General features: G+C 38.1%; 1 protein-coding gene across 1 annotated transcript in view; it reads left to right on the top strand.

The window, feature by feature from the left end:
- The window catches only part of CFI (complement factor I), a 57,937-nt gene that overhangs the window by 14,261 nt on the left and 23,683 nt on the right, over positions 1-19,993 (top strand). The window contains exons 2-3 of the mRNA XM_017890411.1: positions 13,609-13,879; positions 15,765-15,918. Coding sequence (XP_017745900.1) covers positions 13,609-13,879; positions 15,765-15,918 — 425 coding nt within the window. The remainder of the gene's footprint in view (positions 1-13,608; positions 13,880-15,764; positions 15,919-19,993) is intronic.

Genomic DNA, 19,993 nt, shown 5'->3' with positions numbered 1-19,993 from the left:
TTAGAAACTATCTAACTGCCCTTTGGGGGCTGATTATAGGGTCACTAGTTACAAATGCACTGATGTTGGGGCGCAGATTGGAGAGTAACATGGGCTCATGTATACATCCATGATCTCTGGAAAGACTCACAAAGAGCTGTTAAGTGGTTGCCTCTGAAGTGGGGCCTGAGTGGATTGAGAGGATAAGGAAAGGAAGGAAACATAATTTTTACAGGCACATTTTTGAACCTGTTTGAACAATTCTCTATGTTTCCTATTCAAAAAAATCTATTAGCCATCTTACATTCATTATGGAAAAAAAAAAAAAAAGACCAGAATAATGGAGTTGACCCCAAAACAATATATCCATGTTTTTAGAGAGACTGAAAATTAGCACACAAGAATCCATCCTACCTGACTACAGCATACAGTCATCTTCTCACAATTCCTAACAACATTCTGATTCTGGAAAAAAGACGAATATTTATCGTTAAAACAATAAAAACAACAAAAGACCTTATCAAATTTCTTATGTGAATTGGAACAATTCATTGTTAGGTATTAGCAGAGAAACATTTTCTCGCTAACTACTTTTTAATCTGAATAGAATGGTTGCTGATTAAGGAGTTTGTGGGGTATCTGTGGCATCACTTTATGTCAAAAGCAGGGCTGCTCCCAGGTACAATGCAAAATGGGCAGCTCCAAGGAGAGAAAAAAGTGGAGGAAAAATTGCTAGTAAAGACCATAATTGGGATAAATAAGACCATAGGGGACCTAAAACTCTTTCAATGGAAAGGTTTCTGATATGGTTGTTAACTCTTGGGATCCAAGTTGCTTACTCACTTCTGGAAGAAAGACAGTGGTTACATTGTTGACTGTTTTTGAAAGTTTCCAGTTTTTTTCTCAGTGTTTTCCAGGGAAATCATCATTGTACCAGTCAATGCCATAATAATAAAAGCACTACATAATCTCAGTGGTATACAACTTTATTAGGTATACAAGTCTGTAGGTCAGTGGGGAGTCAGCTGGCCTATACTGGGCTTGGCAGGGCTGGTTCTTCTTTTTATGCCTGTGCTAGCCTGGTCATGCTTTTCTTCTAGCTATTCAGAGAAACACAAGGACAAACCCAGTTGCACAAGTACTTTCCAAGCATCTTTCAAAGAACAGGGAAATACACCCTGTGCCCTGTAAACCACACAGTAAAGAAGTAGGATGAAATGAGGATAGAACAAGGGGGTGCTATAGGCAATCTACCAAAATCATCATCCTATTCACATTTATACAGGATCTTAAATGTTTATTGGGGTTTCCCATGTATTTTTCATCTGATCCTCACAATATCTTTGTGTGAACATTATTTTTATTTTCCACATTTTATAGAAGAGGAACAGGATCAGAAAAATAAAGTCACTTATCCAAGATCACACAGCTAATTAGCAATAGAAGGGGAACATTCCAATAGTACCCAGAAAAAAGGGAAAGGGGTGGACTTTTCCTTGCTTCAATCATAATTGATCATCTTTTTTCTTTGTTTATAGATTAAATATGGAAAAGACAAACAAAAGAGGTCAATGAAGAAACTTGAGGATAAGGTATATAGCTATATACAGGGTTGATAAGGTCTAGAAAAAGGAGGTTGTTTTATTTCTTGTTCGTTTTCTAGTGAACGACCATCTAAAATTGTTTCACTGGTCTCCTGCCTAGAGAAAAAAAAGATAAAGTTTACATAAAAATAATTGCTATGTCACTGCAGATACCAAAGAAATAATTTTTAGGCTGGATTTGGTGGCTCATACCTGTAATCCCAGCATTTTGGGAGGCTGAGGTCAGTGGATTGCTGGAGGTCAGGAGTTCGAGACCAGCCTGGCCATTATTGTGAAACAACATCTCTAATAAAAACACAAAATTAGCCGGGCATGGTGGCAGGCATTTGTAATCCCAGCTACACAGGAGGTTGAGGCAGAAGAATTGCTTGAACCCTGGAGACGCAAGTTGCAGTGAGCTGAGATTGCGTCACTGTACTCGCTCACAGACCTAGACTTTGTTTTGTTTGGTTTTGTTTAAAAAAGAATTTTTTAAAAGCCCATTGTATTAGTCCATTTTCATACTGCTATAAAGAACTGCCCAAGACTAGGTAATTTATAAAGGAAAGAGGTTTAATTGACTCACAGTTCAGCATGGCTGGGGAGGCCTCAGGAAACTTACAATCATGATGGAAGACAAAGAGGAAGCAAGGCACCTTCTCACCAAGTGGCAGGAAGAAGTATTGAGTGAAGGAGGAAGAGCCCCTTATGAAACCGTCAGGTCTTGTAAGAACTCACTCACTATTATGAGAACCACATAGGTGAAACCGCCCCCATGATTTAATTACCTCCACTTGGTCTCTCCCTTGACACAGAATTATGGAGATTATAATTCAAGATGAGATTTGGGTGGGGACACAAAGCCTAACCATATCACCCATATACACAGAGAAGCAACAGCAGCTAGAGGAGATGAAATCATGTTTTGTAGATGACCAGGCTGATTAATAATTGTTAAAAAAAAATGTTGGGGGGGTGGATGGAAAGCAAAAAAGGGTGGGTGGGGAGAAAAATATAAATAAATAAATTTCTGAATATGTGCTCCTAATATATATGAATGTATTTATGTATAAATAATAAGTGCTGTACAAAGAAATGTACCTTAAAACAAATAAAATTTTCAACACAAAAATAATATTTTAATAACAATTTTGACTACTACTCTTTCATGGAATAATGCCATTAATCACACTTCATTATTTTTAAATTTTTCACTTGATATTAATAGCATATTGGCTGGGAAAGATGTCACATGTGTCCATGTGAAGAGACCACCAAACAGGCTTTGTGTGAGCAATAAAGCTTTTTAATCACCTGGGTGCAGGTGGGCTGAGTCTGAAAACAGAGTCAGCAAAGGGTGGTGAGATTATCATTAGTTCTTATAAGTTTGGAATAGGTGGTGGAGTTAGGAACAATTTGTGGGCAAGGGGTGGATCTCACAAAGTACATTCTCAAGGGCGGGGAGAATATTAAAAGTACTTTCTTAAGGGCAAGGGAATATCACAAACTACATTATCGCAAAGGTGGAAAGGGTGTATTGTCATAAGGTCAATTGATCAGTTAGGGTGGGGCAGGAACAGATCACAATGGTGGAATGTCATATTTTGTGGTTCTTCAGTTGCTTCAGGCCATCTGGATGTATACGTGCAGGTCACAGGGGATATGATGGCTTAGCTTGGGCTCAGAGGCCTGACAAAAGATACTTGAGAAAGAGCAACATGCACAGGAAATACATAGGGGGGGTTCATCGTTAATGTATTAGATGTAAGTCTGTATTTCAAGTAATCTTTTTAGTACTACTGATGGAGAGAAAGAGCTGACTTCTTGTAATATCTGATTAGCTTTTCATTGTTTTTCTTCTCATAATGTGGCTAATGAACAGCTTCTACTGATGCCAGAAGTGTAGACTGACATTTTTTGTTTTTCACTGGTGTTGTATTTTGGCATTGTTTTTAATCTAGGATTCATCTGTCAACAAGAATCTCTTTAAATCACTTGTCAGTTTTGAGGATTAATTTAGCTAAAACTAGATCACATAAAGTTCCTTAATCAAGCTCATGTATATGATCCTCTATCTTAAAAGAAAAGCTCTCCTTTAACCCCATACCCTCCTCCAACTATCGCCCCATTTCTCTAAACTGTGCCCCTTCATATCTAAACTCTCAAAAATTTGCTATGCTTATTTCCCTCTTTCTATTATTTCTTGAATGTAATTAGGCTTGGTTTTCCCCATTCCACTAAAATTACATTTGTCAAAGTCACAATGGGGAAGTATTCAACACAGTTGTTCATCACTTCTTTTATTTATTTTTTATTTTCCATAAGGTATTGGGGTACTGGTGGTATTTGGTCCCATGAGTAAGTTCTTTAGAGGTGATTTGTGAGATTTTGGTGCACCATTCACCCAAGCAGTATACACTGCACCATATTTGTAGTCTTTTATCCCTTGCCCCGCTCCCACTCTTCCCTCCAAGTCTCCAAAGTCCATTGTATTATTCTTACATCTTTGCATCCTCATAACTTAACTTCCACATATCAATGAGAGCATACGATGTTTGGTTTTCCATTCCTGAGTTACTTCACTTGGAAAAATAATCTCCAGTCTCATCCAGGTCACTGCAAATGCTGTTAATTCATTCCTCTTTATGGCTGAGTAGTGTTCCATCATATATATGTCACAGTTTCTTTATCCACTCATTGATTGTTGGGCATTTGGGTTGGTTCCACGATTTTGCAATTGTAAATTGTGCTGCCATAAACATGCATGTGCAGGTATCTTTTCAGAATAATAACTTATTTTCCTCTGAGTAGATACCCATTAGTGGGATTGCTGAATCCAATGGTGGTTCTACTTTTAGTCCTTTGTGGAATCTCCACACTATTTTCCATAGTGGAAAACATAGTGGCTGTACTACTCTACATTCCCACCAGCAGTGTAGAAGTGTTCCCTGATCACCACATCCGCACCAACATCTACTGTTTTTTGATTTTTTTATTATGGCCATTCTTGCAGGAGTAAGATGGTATCACATTGTGGTTTTGATTTGCATTTCCCTGATCATTAGCGATGTTGAGCATTTTTTCATGTTTCTTGGCCATTTGTATATCTTCTTTTGAAAATTGTCTATTCATGTCCTTGGCCCATTTTTTGATGGGATTGTTTTTTCTTACTGATTTATATGAGTTCATTGTAGATTATGGATATTAGTCCTTTCTCAGAGGTAAAGACTGTGAAGATTTTCTCACACCCTATGGGTTATCTGTTTACTCTGCTGACTGTTCCTTTTCCTGTGCAAAGATTCTTTAGTTTAATTAAGTTCCAGCTATGTATCTTTGTTTTTATTGCATTTGCTTTTGGGTTCTTGGTCATGAAATTCTTGCCTAATCCTATGTCTAGAAAGGTTTTTCCAATGTTATCTTCTAGAATTTTTATACTTTCAGGTCTTAGGTTTAAGTTCTGAATCCATCTTGAGTTGATTTTTATATAAGGTGAGAGATAAGAATCCACTTTCATTCTCCTACATGTGGCTAGCCAATTATCCCAGTACCATTTGTTGAAAAGGGTGTCCTTTCCCCACTTTATGTTTTTGCTTGCTTTGTCGAAGGTCAGTTGGCTGTAAGTATTTGGGTTATTTCCTGGTTCTTATTCTGTTCCATTGGTCTATATGCCTATTTTTATACCAGTACCACACTGTTTTGGTGACTATGGCCTTATAGTATAGTTTGAAATCAGGTAGTGTGATGCCTCCAGATTTGCTCTTTTTGCTTAGTCTTGCTTTGGCTATGTGGGCTCTTTTTTTGGTTCCATATGAATTTTAGAATTGTTTTTTTCTAATTCTGTGAAGAATGATAGTGGTATTTTGGTATTTGGATTGCACTGAATTTTTAGATTGCTTTTGGCGGTATGGTCATTTTCACAATATCAGTTCTACCCATCCATGAGCATGGGATGTGTTTCCATTTGTTTTTGTTGTCTATGATTTCCTTCAGCTGTGTTTTGTAGTTTTCCCTGTAGAGGTTTTCCAAATCCTTGGTTAGATATATTCCTAAGTATTTTATTTATTTATTTATTTATTGCAGCTATTGTAAAAGTGGCTGAGTTCTTGATTTGATTCTCTGCTTGGTAGCTGTTGGTGTATAGAAGAGCTACTGATTTGTGTACATTAATCATGTATCCAGAAACTTTGCTAAATTCTTGTATCAGTTCTAGAGCTTTCTGGAGGAGTCTTTAGGGTTTTCAAGGTAAACAATCATTATGTCAGCAAAAAGTGACAATTTGACTTCCTCTTTACTGATTTGGATGCCCATATAGAAAAAGAAATAAATTCTTTCTCTTGTCTGATTGCTCTGGCTAGGACTTCCAGTACTGTGCTGAAAAGGAATGGTGAGAGTGGATCCTTGTCTTGTTCCAGTTCTCAGAGGGAATGCTTTCAACTTTTCCCCATTCAGTACTATGTTGGCTGTGGGTTTGTCATAGATAGCTTTTATTACATTAAGGTATGCCCCTTGTATGCCGATTTTGCTGAGAGTTTTAATCATAAAGTGATGCTAGATTTTGTCAAATGCCTTTTCTGCATCTACTGAGATGATCATGTGATTTTTGTTTTTAGTTCTGTTTATGTTGTGTATCACATTTATTGACTTGTGTATGTTAAACCACCCCTGCATCCCTGGTATGAAGCCTACTTGATCATGGTAAATTATCTTTTTGATATGTTGTTGGATTTGGTTAGCTAATATTTTGTGAAGGATTTTAGCTTCAATGTTCATCAAAGATATCGATCTGTAGTTTTCTTTTTTGGTTATGTTCTTTCCTGGTTTTGGTATAAGGGTGATGCCGGCTTCATCAGATTACTTGGGGAGGGTTCCTTCTTTCTCTGTCTTGTGGAATAGTGTCAAAAGGATAGGTGCCAATTCTTTGAATGTCTGGTAGAATTCTGCTGTGAATCTATGTGGTCCTGGACCTTTTTTTTTGTTGGTAATTTTTTAATTACCATTTCAATATGGCTGATTGTTATTGGTCTGTTCAGGGTATCTAATTCTTCCAAAGCTAGAAGGGTTGTATTTTTCCAGGAATGTATCCATCTCCTCTAGGTTTTCTAGTTTATGTGCGTAAAGATGTTCATAGTAGGCTTGAATGATCTTTTGTATTTCAGTGGTGTCAGTTGTAGTATCTCCTGTTTCGTTTCTTATTGAGCTTATTTGGATTTTTTTCTCTTCTTTTCTTGGTTAATCTTGCTAATGGTCTGTCAATTTTATTTATCTTTTCAAAGAACCATCTTCTTGTTTCATTTATCTTTAATTTTTTTTTTCAGTTTCATTGGCTGAAAAACAAAATCAAGTTGGAAATTTAAAAATTCTTTGAATTGAATGACAATTATGACACAACCTACCAAAACCTCTGGGATACAGCAAAGGCAGTGCTAAGAGGAAAGTTCATAGCCCTAAATGCCTACGTCAAAAAGACCGAAAGAGCACAACCTGACATTCTAAGATCACACCTCAAGGAACTAGAGAAACAAGAACAAACCGTACCCAAACCCAGCAGAATAAAGGAAATAACCAAGATCAGAGCAGAACTAAATGAAACTCACTCCTTTTTTATTGCTTTTGTGCCATCTGCCATTTATTTGCCTTTTGCTTCACTGACCACATATTCTCAGTCTCCTTTACTAGTTCTGCATCATCTGCTCAACCTCTACACGCTGGAGGGTTTACACCCTCCAAGGGCTTTATGATTCATTCAGAGGATAAGCCAATCTTTACCGTAGCCAACAGATTCCTACAAGATCTGTCACCCACTCCTCCAATTCTTTGACCTGATCTCCTCCTATTCCCCCTGTTACTTATTCCCTTCCAGTCACATTGGCGCCCTTGACCAAGAATGTACCACATACACTCTATCTCAGAGCTCTTGCCCTTGCTATCTCCTCTGACCGTGACACATCACCCCTAGAGAGCTGCATAGCTTGCTCCCTCACCTTCAGGTCCCTAGCCCAAGGGAAGGTTTTCTCCAAAATCTTCTCTGACAACTCTATAAAAACAGCAATTCTCCCCTCACTCTCCGTATTCTGTATTCTTCTTACCCTGTGTCAATCTTATATATTTACTGTTTATTCATTTTTGTCTGTCTTGCCTACCAGAATGTAAACTCTATGACTTTGTCCTGCTCACTTTTGTATCTCCAGGACTTAGAACAGTGACTGGCCATAGTAGGCTCTCAATAAATATTGAATGAATATGCTATGAATACAGGCCCAAGTGATAATCCATGTTTAAATATTAGTAAAGATTTTTTTCTTACTACTTTTTAAATAAAACTTATAATCTATATGTTTTATTAATAACATTTCTGATATTTTTTCCACATTCCACTGATTCTTTCATATATTCCAAGACATGAATAAGCCACTTTGGAAGTTACTGGGCTATAATAGTGGTTTTCAGTTTTGGGGACACATAAGAATATTTATGGAGCTTGTTTATAGTGCAGAATCCAAGATCTGTCCCAGAGATCTGATTAAGAAGGTCTATTGTTTGGGTCCAAGAATCTGCATTTGTAGGATAATGCACCTCAGGTGGTTTTGATGCAACTAGTCTAGGGCCACAGTCAGGAATACCTGATCCATCTGTTTGATAGTCTCCTATTTCAGCTCTTAACAGCAAACTCAGTAAAAATGGGGGAAGAAAACTTCTTTAACATACCTCACACAGAGAATGATTTAAGTCCCATACTTTCTACACCAGTAGTTCTCAAGGGTTTGAATTATAAAGAGTGTATCATTCCATATAGGCTAGGTTGTGCACCAGTAAGAACCATTTCCCCAGCTCTCAGTGGGTTAACACAACGGTTTATGTTTTGTTTTTTTGTTTGTTTTTGAGACGGTGTCTTACTCTGTCGCCAGGTTGGAGTGCAGTGGCGCGATCTCAGCTCACTGCAACCTCCGCCTCCCGGGTTCAAGCGATTCTCCTGCCTCAGCCTCCCGAGTAGCTGGGATTACAGGCACATGCCACCATGCCCAGCTAATTTTTGTATTTTTATTAGAGACCACGTTGGCCAGGATGGTCTCGATCTCCTGACTTTGTGATCCACCCGCTTCAGCATCCCAAAGTGCTGGGATTACACAGTGCCCGGCAAAATTTATGTTTTGTTCATGCAAAGCCTACTGTGGGTCTGGGTGGCTTTGTAGGGAACCCATCTTACATGTGTTGGCCCTGCATTCTAGGCTGCTTTGATTCTATGGTATCTCTACAATTTGTGTTCCCATGATCACATGACACAGGAAGAGGAAGCTGGGTTGTTGAGCACTGGCGATTAAATGCTTCTCTCTGAACCCAACAGATTATTTCAGCTTACATTTCATTGGCCAAAGGAAATCACCATGCCCAACCTCAAGGGGAAAAGGCAATCTTTCCATTTTCCCAGAAGCAGAGGAAAATATGATTTTGGTAAACAGTATTAATGTTTACCACAAAACTAAACATTAAAAGACTCTCAGGTTAGGTAGGGTGGCACACATCTGTAATCCCAGCACTTTGGGGGGCCGAGATGGGAGGATTGTTTAAGGCCAAGGGTTCAAGACCAGCCTGGGCAACATAGTGAGACCCCCATCTCTACAAAAAAAAATTTAAAAACAAAAATTAACTGGGCATTGTAGCATATGTCTGTCCTGGCTACTCAGGAGACTGAGGCAGGATGATCACTTGAGCCTATGACTTCAGGATTACAGTGAGCTATGATCATACCACTGCACTCCAGCTTAGGCAACAGTGTGAGACTCTGTCTCAAGAAAAAAAAAAAAAGATGATCAGATTCACCACTCCATCTTATACCACCAAAACCACACATAATAGTAGTTGTTATTTTAATATCTGTTATTGTGAGAGAGACAGAAACGACAGTCAGTATGGTTTCAATGATGATTTAAATAATTTTTCTTATTAACCATAATAGCATTTGCATATATTCAAAACATAGGTGTACATAAACATATGAGGCATACCCACATCATTTATATTTTGTCTTCAGGTGGAGCCTGATGTACGCATTTACAAACCTCTTTAATAACGTCCTCAAAAATCGTCAGCCCATATTTTGGCAACCACTATTCTAGACATTGAGATACATGTGACTTACCAATTCTTTTAAATTAAAGCTACCGTCATCGTGTTTTAGACAGTGTATAAATAAACCACACTGTTACTATGCCCAGCTATTGTTCAACAGTGATTTTCTGTCTCTCTGTTGATTAATGTTGCCCTTGTTAACAGCCACTGTGTTCATGTTATCCTTTACCATCCATCTGAAATTTAAAATGGTAATGTTATCATAAAGTTGCTTCCAACTTACAATAGGAAATTATAAGTATAGGAAACTGTTTAATGTCTAAGGTGAACTTCACCATGTTCCGATTGCTTCTTCTATCCCCTCCTCAACCTTGTTTCAACAACTTCCCCCCTTCTCTCCCTCTTGAAAATGCAATGTCTCCCGTTTTGTTAGATTCCTCCTCTTAGCCTATAACCATGATGAAATATCTTCTATCCCAACGAAAACAAAATTCTCTTTACTCTGTGGCCCTGTATGCTACTATCCCATCAAATGTTCTCCTGCTTCAGAGCCTAGCACTTAATCTTCTACTTTTGCGTGTGTGTGTGTGGGTGTGTGTGTGACGGAGTCTTGCTCTGTTGCCCAGGCTGGAGTGTAGTGGTGCGATCTCGGTTCACTGCAACCTCCACCTCCTTGGTTCAAGCAATTCCCCTGCCTCAGCCTCTTGAGTAGCTGGCGATTATAGGTGTGCATCACCACACCCAGCTAATTTTTTTTTTTTTTTTAGTAGAGATAGGGTTTCACCATGTTGGCCAGACTGGTCTGGTCTCGAACTCCTGACCTCAGGCAATCTGCCCACCTCGGCCTCCTAAAGTGCTGGGATTACAGGCCTGAGCCACCGCACCCAGCCTGCCTGTATTTTTTTTTTTTTTTTTTGTATTTTTAGTAGAGACGGGGTTTCACCATGCTGGCCTAGCTGCTTTCAAACTCCTGACCTCATGATCCGCCGGTTTCAGCCTCCCAAAGTGCTGGGATTACAGGAATGAGTCACTGTGCCTAGCCCTAATCTTCTACTTCTCTACTGAAAGCATAAGGACATCAGACCTTACTTAAAATGAAAAACACCCCTATCATCATCCCTCTCCCACCCCTAACTCTATCTCCACGGACAAGTACTTTCAAATCTTTGCTGTTTCTTCTGCTGTTTACAACAGATTCCTCAGTAACATGTTCATACAACCATTTATTTCAACCAATTTCCTGTTTGTTAGCCACTCCTTCTTCAGAGGACTAGGTCTCCTAGTTCCTAAGCTTTTCTGGGGTTCTGTGGGGCTTAGCTTTCAGTTGTCTTTGGTCTGCTAAATCCATTACCACTAGCCCATCTGTTTTCCAGCTTCCAACATTTTGATATGTCCTACAGTCCTCTCCCCATTCTCTTTGACCTTATGGTTTATGCCCTTTAAAAAATTCCTTTATTCTCAATTTAACAGAGCTTGGAGAGGAGATGGAGACTTTCTTTTTTCTTTTTCTTTCTTTTTTTTTTTTTCGGTTTTTTTTTATTTTTTCATGTTTAAATGGCAAAACCATTTAAGTTTTTTTTTTTTTTTTTTTTTTGAGATGGAATCTCACTCTGTCACCCAGGTTGGAGTGCAATGGTGCGATCTCCACTCACTGCAAACTCCACCTCCCGGGTTCAAGTGATTCTCCTATCTCAGCCTCCTGAGTAGCTGGGATTACAGGCATGTGCCACAATATCTGGCTAATTTTTGTATTTTTAGTGGAGATGAGGTTTCGCCATGTTGGCCAGGTTGGTCTCAAACTCCTGACCTCAATTGATCCGCCCGCCTCAGCCTCCCAAAGTGCTAGGATTACAGGTGTGAGCCCCTGTGCCTGGCCAAAACCAGTCAAGCTTTTACTTTCACTTCCTCACCTCCCATTCCAGCCTCAACTCACCAATATGTGGTTTCCCATTTCCTTAAAGTTTCAGTTTAATTACATGCCACTTAGCATAAGTGACTCCCTTTTGGTTTGGTCTGTTGGGGCTTGGTGCAGGAGTGCAGTTCAAAAAAATGGCTTCCCGTAATTTTATGTAACAGAGTGAGGTAGTATTTTCCCTTCCATCCCCCACCTCCACCCCAGGCAAAGAGGATGGAAGGTGCTGCCACTTCTCTTCATTGTGAAAGGGCTTCACACAGGTTCCCTTGGAGTGCTTGACATGTGTTCCCTGAAGTCTGAGGAGAAAAAAGAACTGGTACTTGACCCATACCTGAAAGGAATAAGGACCCAAGGCTGGAGGGGCCTGGTGGCAGAGAAAAAAGAGGTGGCGTGTTGGAGCAAGCCCTCTTTCAATGGTAGGCAGCAGGGAAGGCAACAGACAGGTGTGGGCCCTCAGGAGGGAATGGACTTGGGGACCATCAGAAAGAGGACCCCTGCCCAAGAGGCTCCCTGCCAAAGGTAAGCAACCTCAGCGGAAAAGAGGCTAGTACTGTTGGAGACTGGAGCTGAGAAGACATGGACGATGAGCAGCCAGCTGGAGGAGAGGCACTGCCAGCATTGAGTGAATTGACATCAAGTTTCCCCAGTAGTGTAATCTCTAGAAAACCTTATAGTACCCCGCATGAGAGAGTTGGCTCCAACCCCCACCTCACCAAGGCTAGTTCTCAGCCATAAGAATCAGGCGAGACCTGGCTGCTGTCCCTCTCTTCCTCTCCTGAGAAGTGGGAAGCATGACCTGAAAGCTGTGGAATGGAGGAGAGCTCAGAAAGGACCCATCACACATCCTGGAAGCAAGTCTGAGCTGGGAGGAAGGAGAGGCTTTCATCCGACATGAAGATCAGAGCTTCAATGATTCCACAGCACTAGACATTGTCATTGCTATTTAATGACTATTCCTGGGACTAAACATCTTTTAATTTTTTTGTTTTTGTTTAAATCTAAGAGTGACTGAAAAAGTTATGACACTTACCAAAGTTTCTATCCAAAGATCAAGGAGGAATGAGATTTCAGAAAGGATTTAAAGGAATAAAGGTAGAAAAAAAATCAAGTTGCTTGGATTTCTCACCCAATGAGAGCATCATTATTTCAATATAAAGGTGATACGTAAAACCTGCTGTCAGGACACTTGCAAGCTGATCAGTGGAAGATACAGGAGAGAAATTATTACAAAAATTCCAACTCTAATAAAGTGCCAAAAAGAGATATGTGGAACCATGAAAAGTGTATAACTGGCATATTTCTTTCTAGATCACTGTGTCAAAAGCCAGTTTTCAGAATGACCAATTTGTCATTTGCGTGTGTGTGTGTGTGTGTGTGTGTGTGTAGCAATTTGTAAAGTTTCCTGAAAAGCAAATTATGGAGAATGACTTTAACAATCTTTGCAAAGTTTTGCATAGTTTTAATTAGCTTCTTCATTTCCCTTCATAACAGCATTTAAAGACTTTGATTTCTGTCTGCCCCAGCTTGATGCTTTGCAGCTGCAGAGCACTAAGGAAGGAGCGGGGCTCACTGCGGGCAGCAGGGGAGACTAGAGGACCGGAGGCGCATCCTCAGGAGGAAGCTCTGGGGGACAGGGAGAGAGCATTTACTTTTCTTCGTGGATTGACTTTTGGCCCAATTGGCCTGTTACCAGCCCTCATATTATTTCTACTGGAGTCCTGCAGGGTAATATTAGGGTAATAATAGCTCTCATTAATTTCATGTCTAGTACCTGTCAGCCATTACACACATAGTATTTCTAATCTTGCAAAATAGGAGATATTATCTCATTTTACAGATGAGAAAATTTGCGTTTCAGGAGGGTCACTTGCCACGGGCCATATAACAGTAAGTGCCAAAACTGGGTCTAGAAGCCAGGTTTGTCTGATTCTTAAAGCCACCAGACCACACCACCCTCATCTGTACTGTGGACTGTATCTGTTTTGCTCTTTTCCTTCACTTACTCATCTTCAAAGGGGAGTCTTTAGTTTGTTGCTAAGTTAATGTTTATTTTGCATTTTACAGGTCACTTCCACATTTCAAGAGGATCGGGTGGAAAAAAAGTGCTTAGCAAAAAAATATACTCACCTCTCCTGCAATAAAGTCTTCTGCCAGCCGTGGCAGAGATGCATTGAGGGCACCTGTGTTTGTAAACTACCATATCAGTGCCCAAAGAATGGCACCGTGGTGTGTGCAACTAATGGGAGAGGCTTCCCAACATACTGTCAACAAAAGAGTTTGGAGTGTCTTCGTCCAGAGACAAAGTTTTTAAATAATGGAACATGCACAGCCGGAGGTAGTAAAAGCCTAGTTTTCAACTCATTCTATGATATAAGAGGGCATACGTATGCCATACTTTCTATCAGAAAATAATTCTCTTGTGTATGTTATGATGACAACTCAAAATTTTTTCTAGACTCTCAATAATAATTGGGGTAATCACTAAAGAAATCAGGGGTCGCCAGAATCCAGTCAGCCTTTGAGTGCAGAGCATAGGATGTTGAGTCCAGACCTTCCATTCACTGCCCCTGCTACTCCCCACTGCCCAGCCCTTTAGAATTGTCCCCACACTCACTTCTACTTGGTTGAAGGGATTATTCCCAGGGCCATCGAGTTGGTTCAGAAACCAGTGAAAAGTCTTCAAGTAAGGTTGGTACTCACATGTAGTCAGGCCTCAGGTCCCCCGTGGCCCCAATAATTTCTGTTTTTGTTTTGTTTTGTTTTGTTTTGAGATGGAGTCTGACTCTGTCGCCCAGGCTGGAGTGCAGTAGTGTGATCTTGGCTCACTGCAACCTCTGCCTCCCAGGTTCATGCCATTCTCCTGCCTCAGCCTCCCAAGTAGCTGGGATTACAGGTGCTTGCCACCATGCCCAGCTAATTTTTTGTATTTTTAGTGGAGATCGGGTTTCACTGTGTTAGCCAGGATGGTCTCGATCTCCTGACCTCATGATCTGCCCGCCTCAGCCTCCCAAAGTGCTGGGATTACAGGCGTGAGCCACCGCGCGTGGCCTACCCCAATAATTTCTTTCAACAGCCATCCCCCATCCCCCAACCCTCTCCCCCAGCCTTGACCCCATTGTCCCTAAATATCCAAGGGTTGCTTGAGCTACTGCTGACCTGGGACGTACTCCAACCTAGCAAACCCAGATGTCAGACCAGAGAGCTTGTCTACAGTCCCTCCAGGTGCCTCGTGTGCTGAGGAGGCTGGGGCCCTAGCACTTAGATTAGTGGGCAGTTATGATTAGGGATTTCACTGTCAGTCCAATTGAGTTTCAAGTCCCTTCAAACCCCACCCTGGTTGTTGACAAGCTGGACCTTACTGGACCCCAGTTCCCTCATCTGTAAAATGTGAAGTTTCTAAGTTGTGTAATTCTTGTGAAAATTAAATAAAACAATGTATGCAGAGCTCTTCACACAGTGCTTGCCGTGCAGAAAGTGCTTGCTACATTTTATGTATGACAGCAAAGCTTGGGCTCATTGTCTTCTGATAGCAAGTTATTACAGACACTGCATGACCTTAGGAACACTTAAAACATTCTTTTTAAAGGCACCATGACATATACCAGTTCATGTTTTTTGAGATGCTGTATGTTTTTGGGATGCTGAGTTAAGATGAGTTAAGATGTTGAGATACTGTGGAAAAGGAGGGGGAAAGCTCCCTGTTTGAGCTCATCTATAATCCCTGTTGGAAAGGCAGAAGGCAATAGTGGAGGTTATTGTCAGTGTCAGACTTTTCTTCTCTTGAGGTGTTAAATGCCTTAAATATATGAGAATACATAAACCCTTTCTACATTTTACATTTTCACTGTTGGGCTTACTTTTGAGAGCATGGACTTTGGAGTGAGATCAGTTGAGCGGGTTCCAAATCCTGGCTTCACCACTTGGGCCCGGAACTTAACTTCCCCTAGATTTAGGTTCCTCATGTGTAAAAATGGGAATAAACAGGCTTTATCCTCATAGGGTTGATGTGAGGATTTAATGATCCTCTATACAGCTGAATAACACAGCCACTGACACATAATAAGCACTCATAAAATAATTGCTTACTATTAACTTGTTAAAATCGTCATGATGTTCAAAGCTCACTTGACTTTAAGTACATTATTATTTTTAAAGACTTTTAATTAGGAGAAAAAAGTGAATGGCTACATATTGCACATTATTTTGTTTTTTTATTTTAGGAAAGTTTAGTGTTTCCTTGAAGTATGGAAATACAGATTCAGAGGGAATAGTTGAAGTAAAACTTGTAGACCAAGATAAGGCAATGTTCATATGCAAAAGCAGCTGGAGCATGAGGGAAGCCAACGTGGCCTGCCTTGACCTTGGATTTCAACAGTGAGTGCTGGTATCAGTGGATTTTCTCATGGTTGATTTAATTGTTCTGTTTGCTTTTTGATTACCTAATCTTTCTGTGTATTAATTTCCACATATGTAACCTAAGAAAATTAACTACGTGCATCATAGCATTGCTATGAGGATGATATGCATTCATGTTTACCCAACACTTGGAGCCCTGCTGACCACAAAGCATGGATAATAAGTCTGTTGAAGTATCTGGACATGAATCCTTTAGTGATTCTGAGAGTCACACATTCATTTCTGTCTGTCTCCTACTCGTCTACAATTATGTACATTTTTTCACACTTAGTATCGCTTATATATTGGGTGTGAGTATAGTTTTTAGTTATATAGTTTATAGTATAAACTATAGCATCATTATACTATACTATGTATGTATTGTTATACTATATACTATAAACTATACAGTGAGTATAAACTATACAGTTACAGTATAAACTATATAGTTAGGATAAACTATAGTTTATAGTTTATAGTATAGTTTATAAACTATATAGTTTATATACTATAAGTATAGTTATAGTTTATATACTTATAGTTTATATACTATGTAGTTTATATATACTATATAGTTTTTATATACTGTATAGTTTATATACATGTAGTTTATACTATAAGTATAGTATATAAACTATATAAACTATACATTTACAGTATACTTTCTCTTGTTTTTTAGGCTTATTATTACCCTGCTTTTTGTGTGCTTTTATCTTTTTCATTTTATATTTTTACTAAAAATTTAAGAAATTTTAAAAAATTTCTCTTTTTCCCACCTCTAGTTGGTTTGATTACAACTTTACAGTATAGTTTATATATAACTAGTTATAGTTTATAGTTTATATAGTTATAGTTTATAGCATAGTTTATATATGCCTTTTCTCTTTTTTCCTTGATAAACCCTGTAGAGGTTTTCATATTTGTAAAATGGTCTTTTGTTTATTTTCTACTTCATCAATCCTTGCTGTTATCTTTGACTTTCCCTTCTTTTCCCTATTGCATTTTTTCTGATTCCTTGAGTTGAATACCTGACTCAACTATTTTCAATTTGTCTTACTTTCCTAATGTAAACATTTAAGATTAAACATTTCCCTCTAGGTAATGTTTCATCTACATGCTATCAGCCTTCATAAGTGGTATTTTATTTATTGTTTGGTTCAAAATATCTTCTAACTTTCAATATAATTTCTTCTTTGCCCCATATGTAATTTAGAAGTTTTCTTTATTATAATATTAGTTTTAATTAATATGTTAGTTTGCTTTTGGTTAACTTGGTGTTATTGATTTTCTTATTCTGTGTGGTTAGAGAACATCCCTGTAAGATAACAATTTTTTCAAATATTTGTTGAGACTTGCTTTGTGGCTGAATATTTTCAAATGCTCCACGTGCAGTGTTCTAGATAATAGATATGTTACTCGTTATTAATAGAATTAGCAAAGTTGTTAGCTGCTCTGTTTAGATTTTTTTCTATTTCTTTACTTTCAATCTTCCTATATCTTTAGATTTTAAGCATGTTCCTTATAAACAGCACATATCTAGATTTGTTTTAATTCAATGTTTACAGTCACTGTTAACTGAAGAGTTTAGTCCATTTACATTATAATTACTTATATTGTTGAATTTATTTTTTCTCTTGTTTTAGGCTTATTATTTACCCTGCTTTTGTGTGCTTTTGTCTTTTCATTTTATAATTTTACTAAATTAAAGATTTTAAAAAATCTTTCCTCTTTTCCACCTCTAGTTGGTTTGATTACAACTTTACAGTATAGTTTATATATAACTAGTATAGTTTATAGTTTATATAGTTATAGTTTATAGCATAGTTTATATATGCCTTTTCTCTTTTTTCCTTGATAAACCCTGTAGAGGTTTTCATATTTGTAAAATGGTCTTTTGTTTATTTTCTACTTCATCAATCCTTGCTGTTATCTTTGACTTTCCCTTCTTTTCCCTATTGCATTTTTTCTGATTCCTTGAGTTGAATACCTGACTCAACTATTTTCAATTTGTCTTACTTTCCTAATGTAAACATTTAAGATTAAACATTTCCCTCTAGGTAATGTTTCATCTACATGCTATCAGCCTTCATAAGTGGTATTTTATTTATTGTTTGGTTCAAAATATCTTCTAACTTTCAATATAATTTCTTCTTTGCCCCATATGTAATTTAGAAGTTTTCTTTATTATAATATTAGTTTTAATTAATATGTTAGTTTGCTTTTGGTTAACTTGGTGTTATTGATTTTCTTATTCTGTGTGGTTAGAGAACATCCCTGTAAGATAACAATTTTTTCAAATATTTGTTGAGACTTGCTTTGTGGCTGAATATTTTTCAAATGCTCCACGTGCAGTGTTCTAGATAATAGATATGTTACTCGTTATTAATAGAATTAGCAAAGTTGTTAGCTGCTCTGTTTAGATTTTTTTCTATTTCTTTACTTTCAATCTTCCTATATCTTTAGATTTTAAGCATGTTCCTTATAAACAGCACATATCTAGATTTGTTTTAATTCAATGTTTACAGTCACTGTTAACTGAAGAGTTTAGTCCATTTACATTATAATTACTTATATTGTTGAATTTATTTTTTCTCTTGTTTTTAGGCTTATTATTTACCCTGCTTTTTGTGTGCTTTTGTCTTTTTCATTTTATAATTTTTACTAAATTAAAGATTTTAAAAAATCTTTCCTCTTTTCCACCTCTAGTTGGTTTGATTATTATGCATTATATTTCTATTTCGTTAGTTTCATTTGAATTTCTACCATAAATCATTGATTTAGGAAGTCCTCACCATCTTCAGTAATAATAGAAAAAAATGTAATTAACCCATCAAGTTTCTAATATTTAGTTCCACCTTATTTTTCTATATCCCAGAAGTTAATCACTATGATGATATAATAAGCCATTATCACTACTGTTAAGACAATGCTTACTCAGATTTACTTCATGTTTACCAACTTCTTGGTTTGTTCCTTCTTTCTGGATTCAGTTTTCTTCTTCTTAAACCACATCTGCTAGTAGTTCACTAGTGAGAGTCTCTTATATTGTTAAATTAAGCCATAGGCTATTTCTGAGTTTCATCAGTTTGTTACCTACAACTTTATGGTTCAACCTACTGGTAGATTCTCTCAGTATTTGATTTCTCATTATTTTGCTCTTATATTTTGCATAAGCTCATGAACAGACATCTCTAATTTTAACCAGTGTAGATTTCCCTTACTTCCTTAAGAACTCATTGAGGAAAATGATGGCATTTTATATAGTATTTTTTTATTATACTTTTAAGTTCTAGGGTACATGTGCACAACTTGCAGGTTTGTTACATATATATACATGTGCCATGTTGGTTTGCTGCACCCATTAACTCATCATTTACATTAGGTATATCTCCTAATGCTATCCCTCCCCCCAACCCCCTCCCCACAATAGGACGTGGTGTGTGATGCTCCCCTTCCTGTGTCCAAGTGATCTCATTGTTCAGTTCCCACCTATGAGTGAGAACATGTGGTATTTGGTTTTCTGTTCTTGCGATAGTTTGCTGGGAATGATGGTTTCCAGCTGCATCCCTGTCCCTACAAAGGACACGAACTCATCCTTTTTTATGGCTGCGTAGTATTCCATGGTGTATATGTGCCACATTTTCTTAATCCAGTCTGTCACTGATGGACATTTGGGTTGATTCCAAGTCTTTGCTATTGTGACTAGTGCCACAATAAACATATGTGTCCATGTGTCTTTACAGCAGCATGACTTATAATCCTTTGGGTATATCCTCAGTAATGGGATGTGTGGGTCAAATGATATTTCTAGTTCTAGATCCTTGAGGAATCACCACACTGTTTTCCACAATGGTTGAACTAGTTTACAGTCCCACCAACAGTGTAAAAGTGTTCCTATTTCTCCACATCCTCTCCAACACCTGTTGTTTCCTGATTTTTTTAATGATTGCCATTCTAACTGATGTGAGATGGTATCTCATTGTGGTTTTGATTTGCATCTCTCTGATGGCGAGTGATGATGAGCATTTTTTCACGTGTCTGTTGGCTGTATGAA

This window comes from Rhinopithecus bieti, unplaced genomic scaffold (genome assembly GCF_001698545.2).
Source record: "Rhinopithecus bieti isolate Rb0 unplaced genomic scaffold, ASM169854v2 scaffold_19840, whole genome shotgun sequence".
NCBI lineage: Eukaryota > Metazoa > Chordata > Mammalia > Primates > Cercopithecidae > Rhinopithecus > Rhinopithecus bieti.
This window is presented reverse-complemented; position numbering and strand designations above follow the sequence as displayed.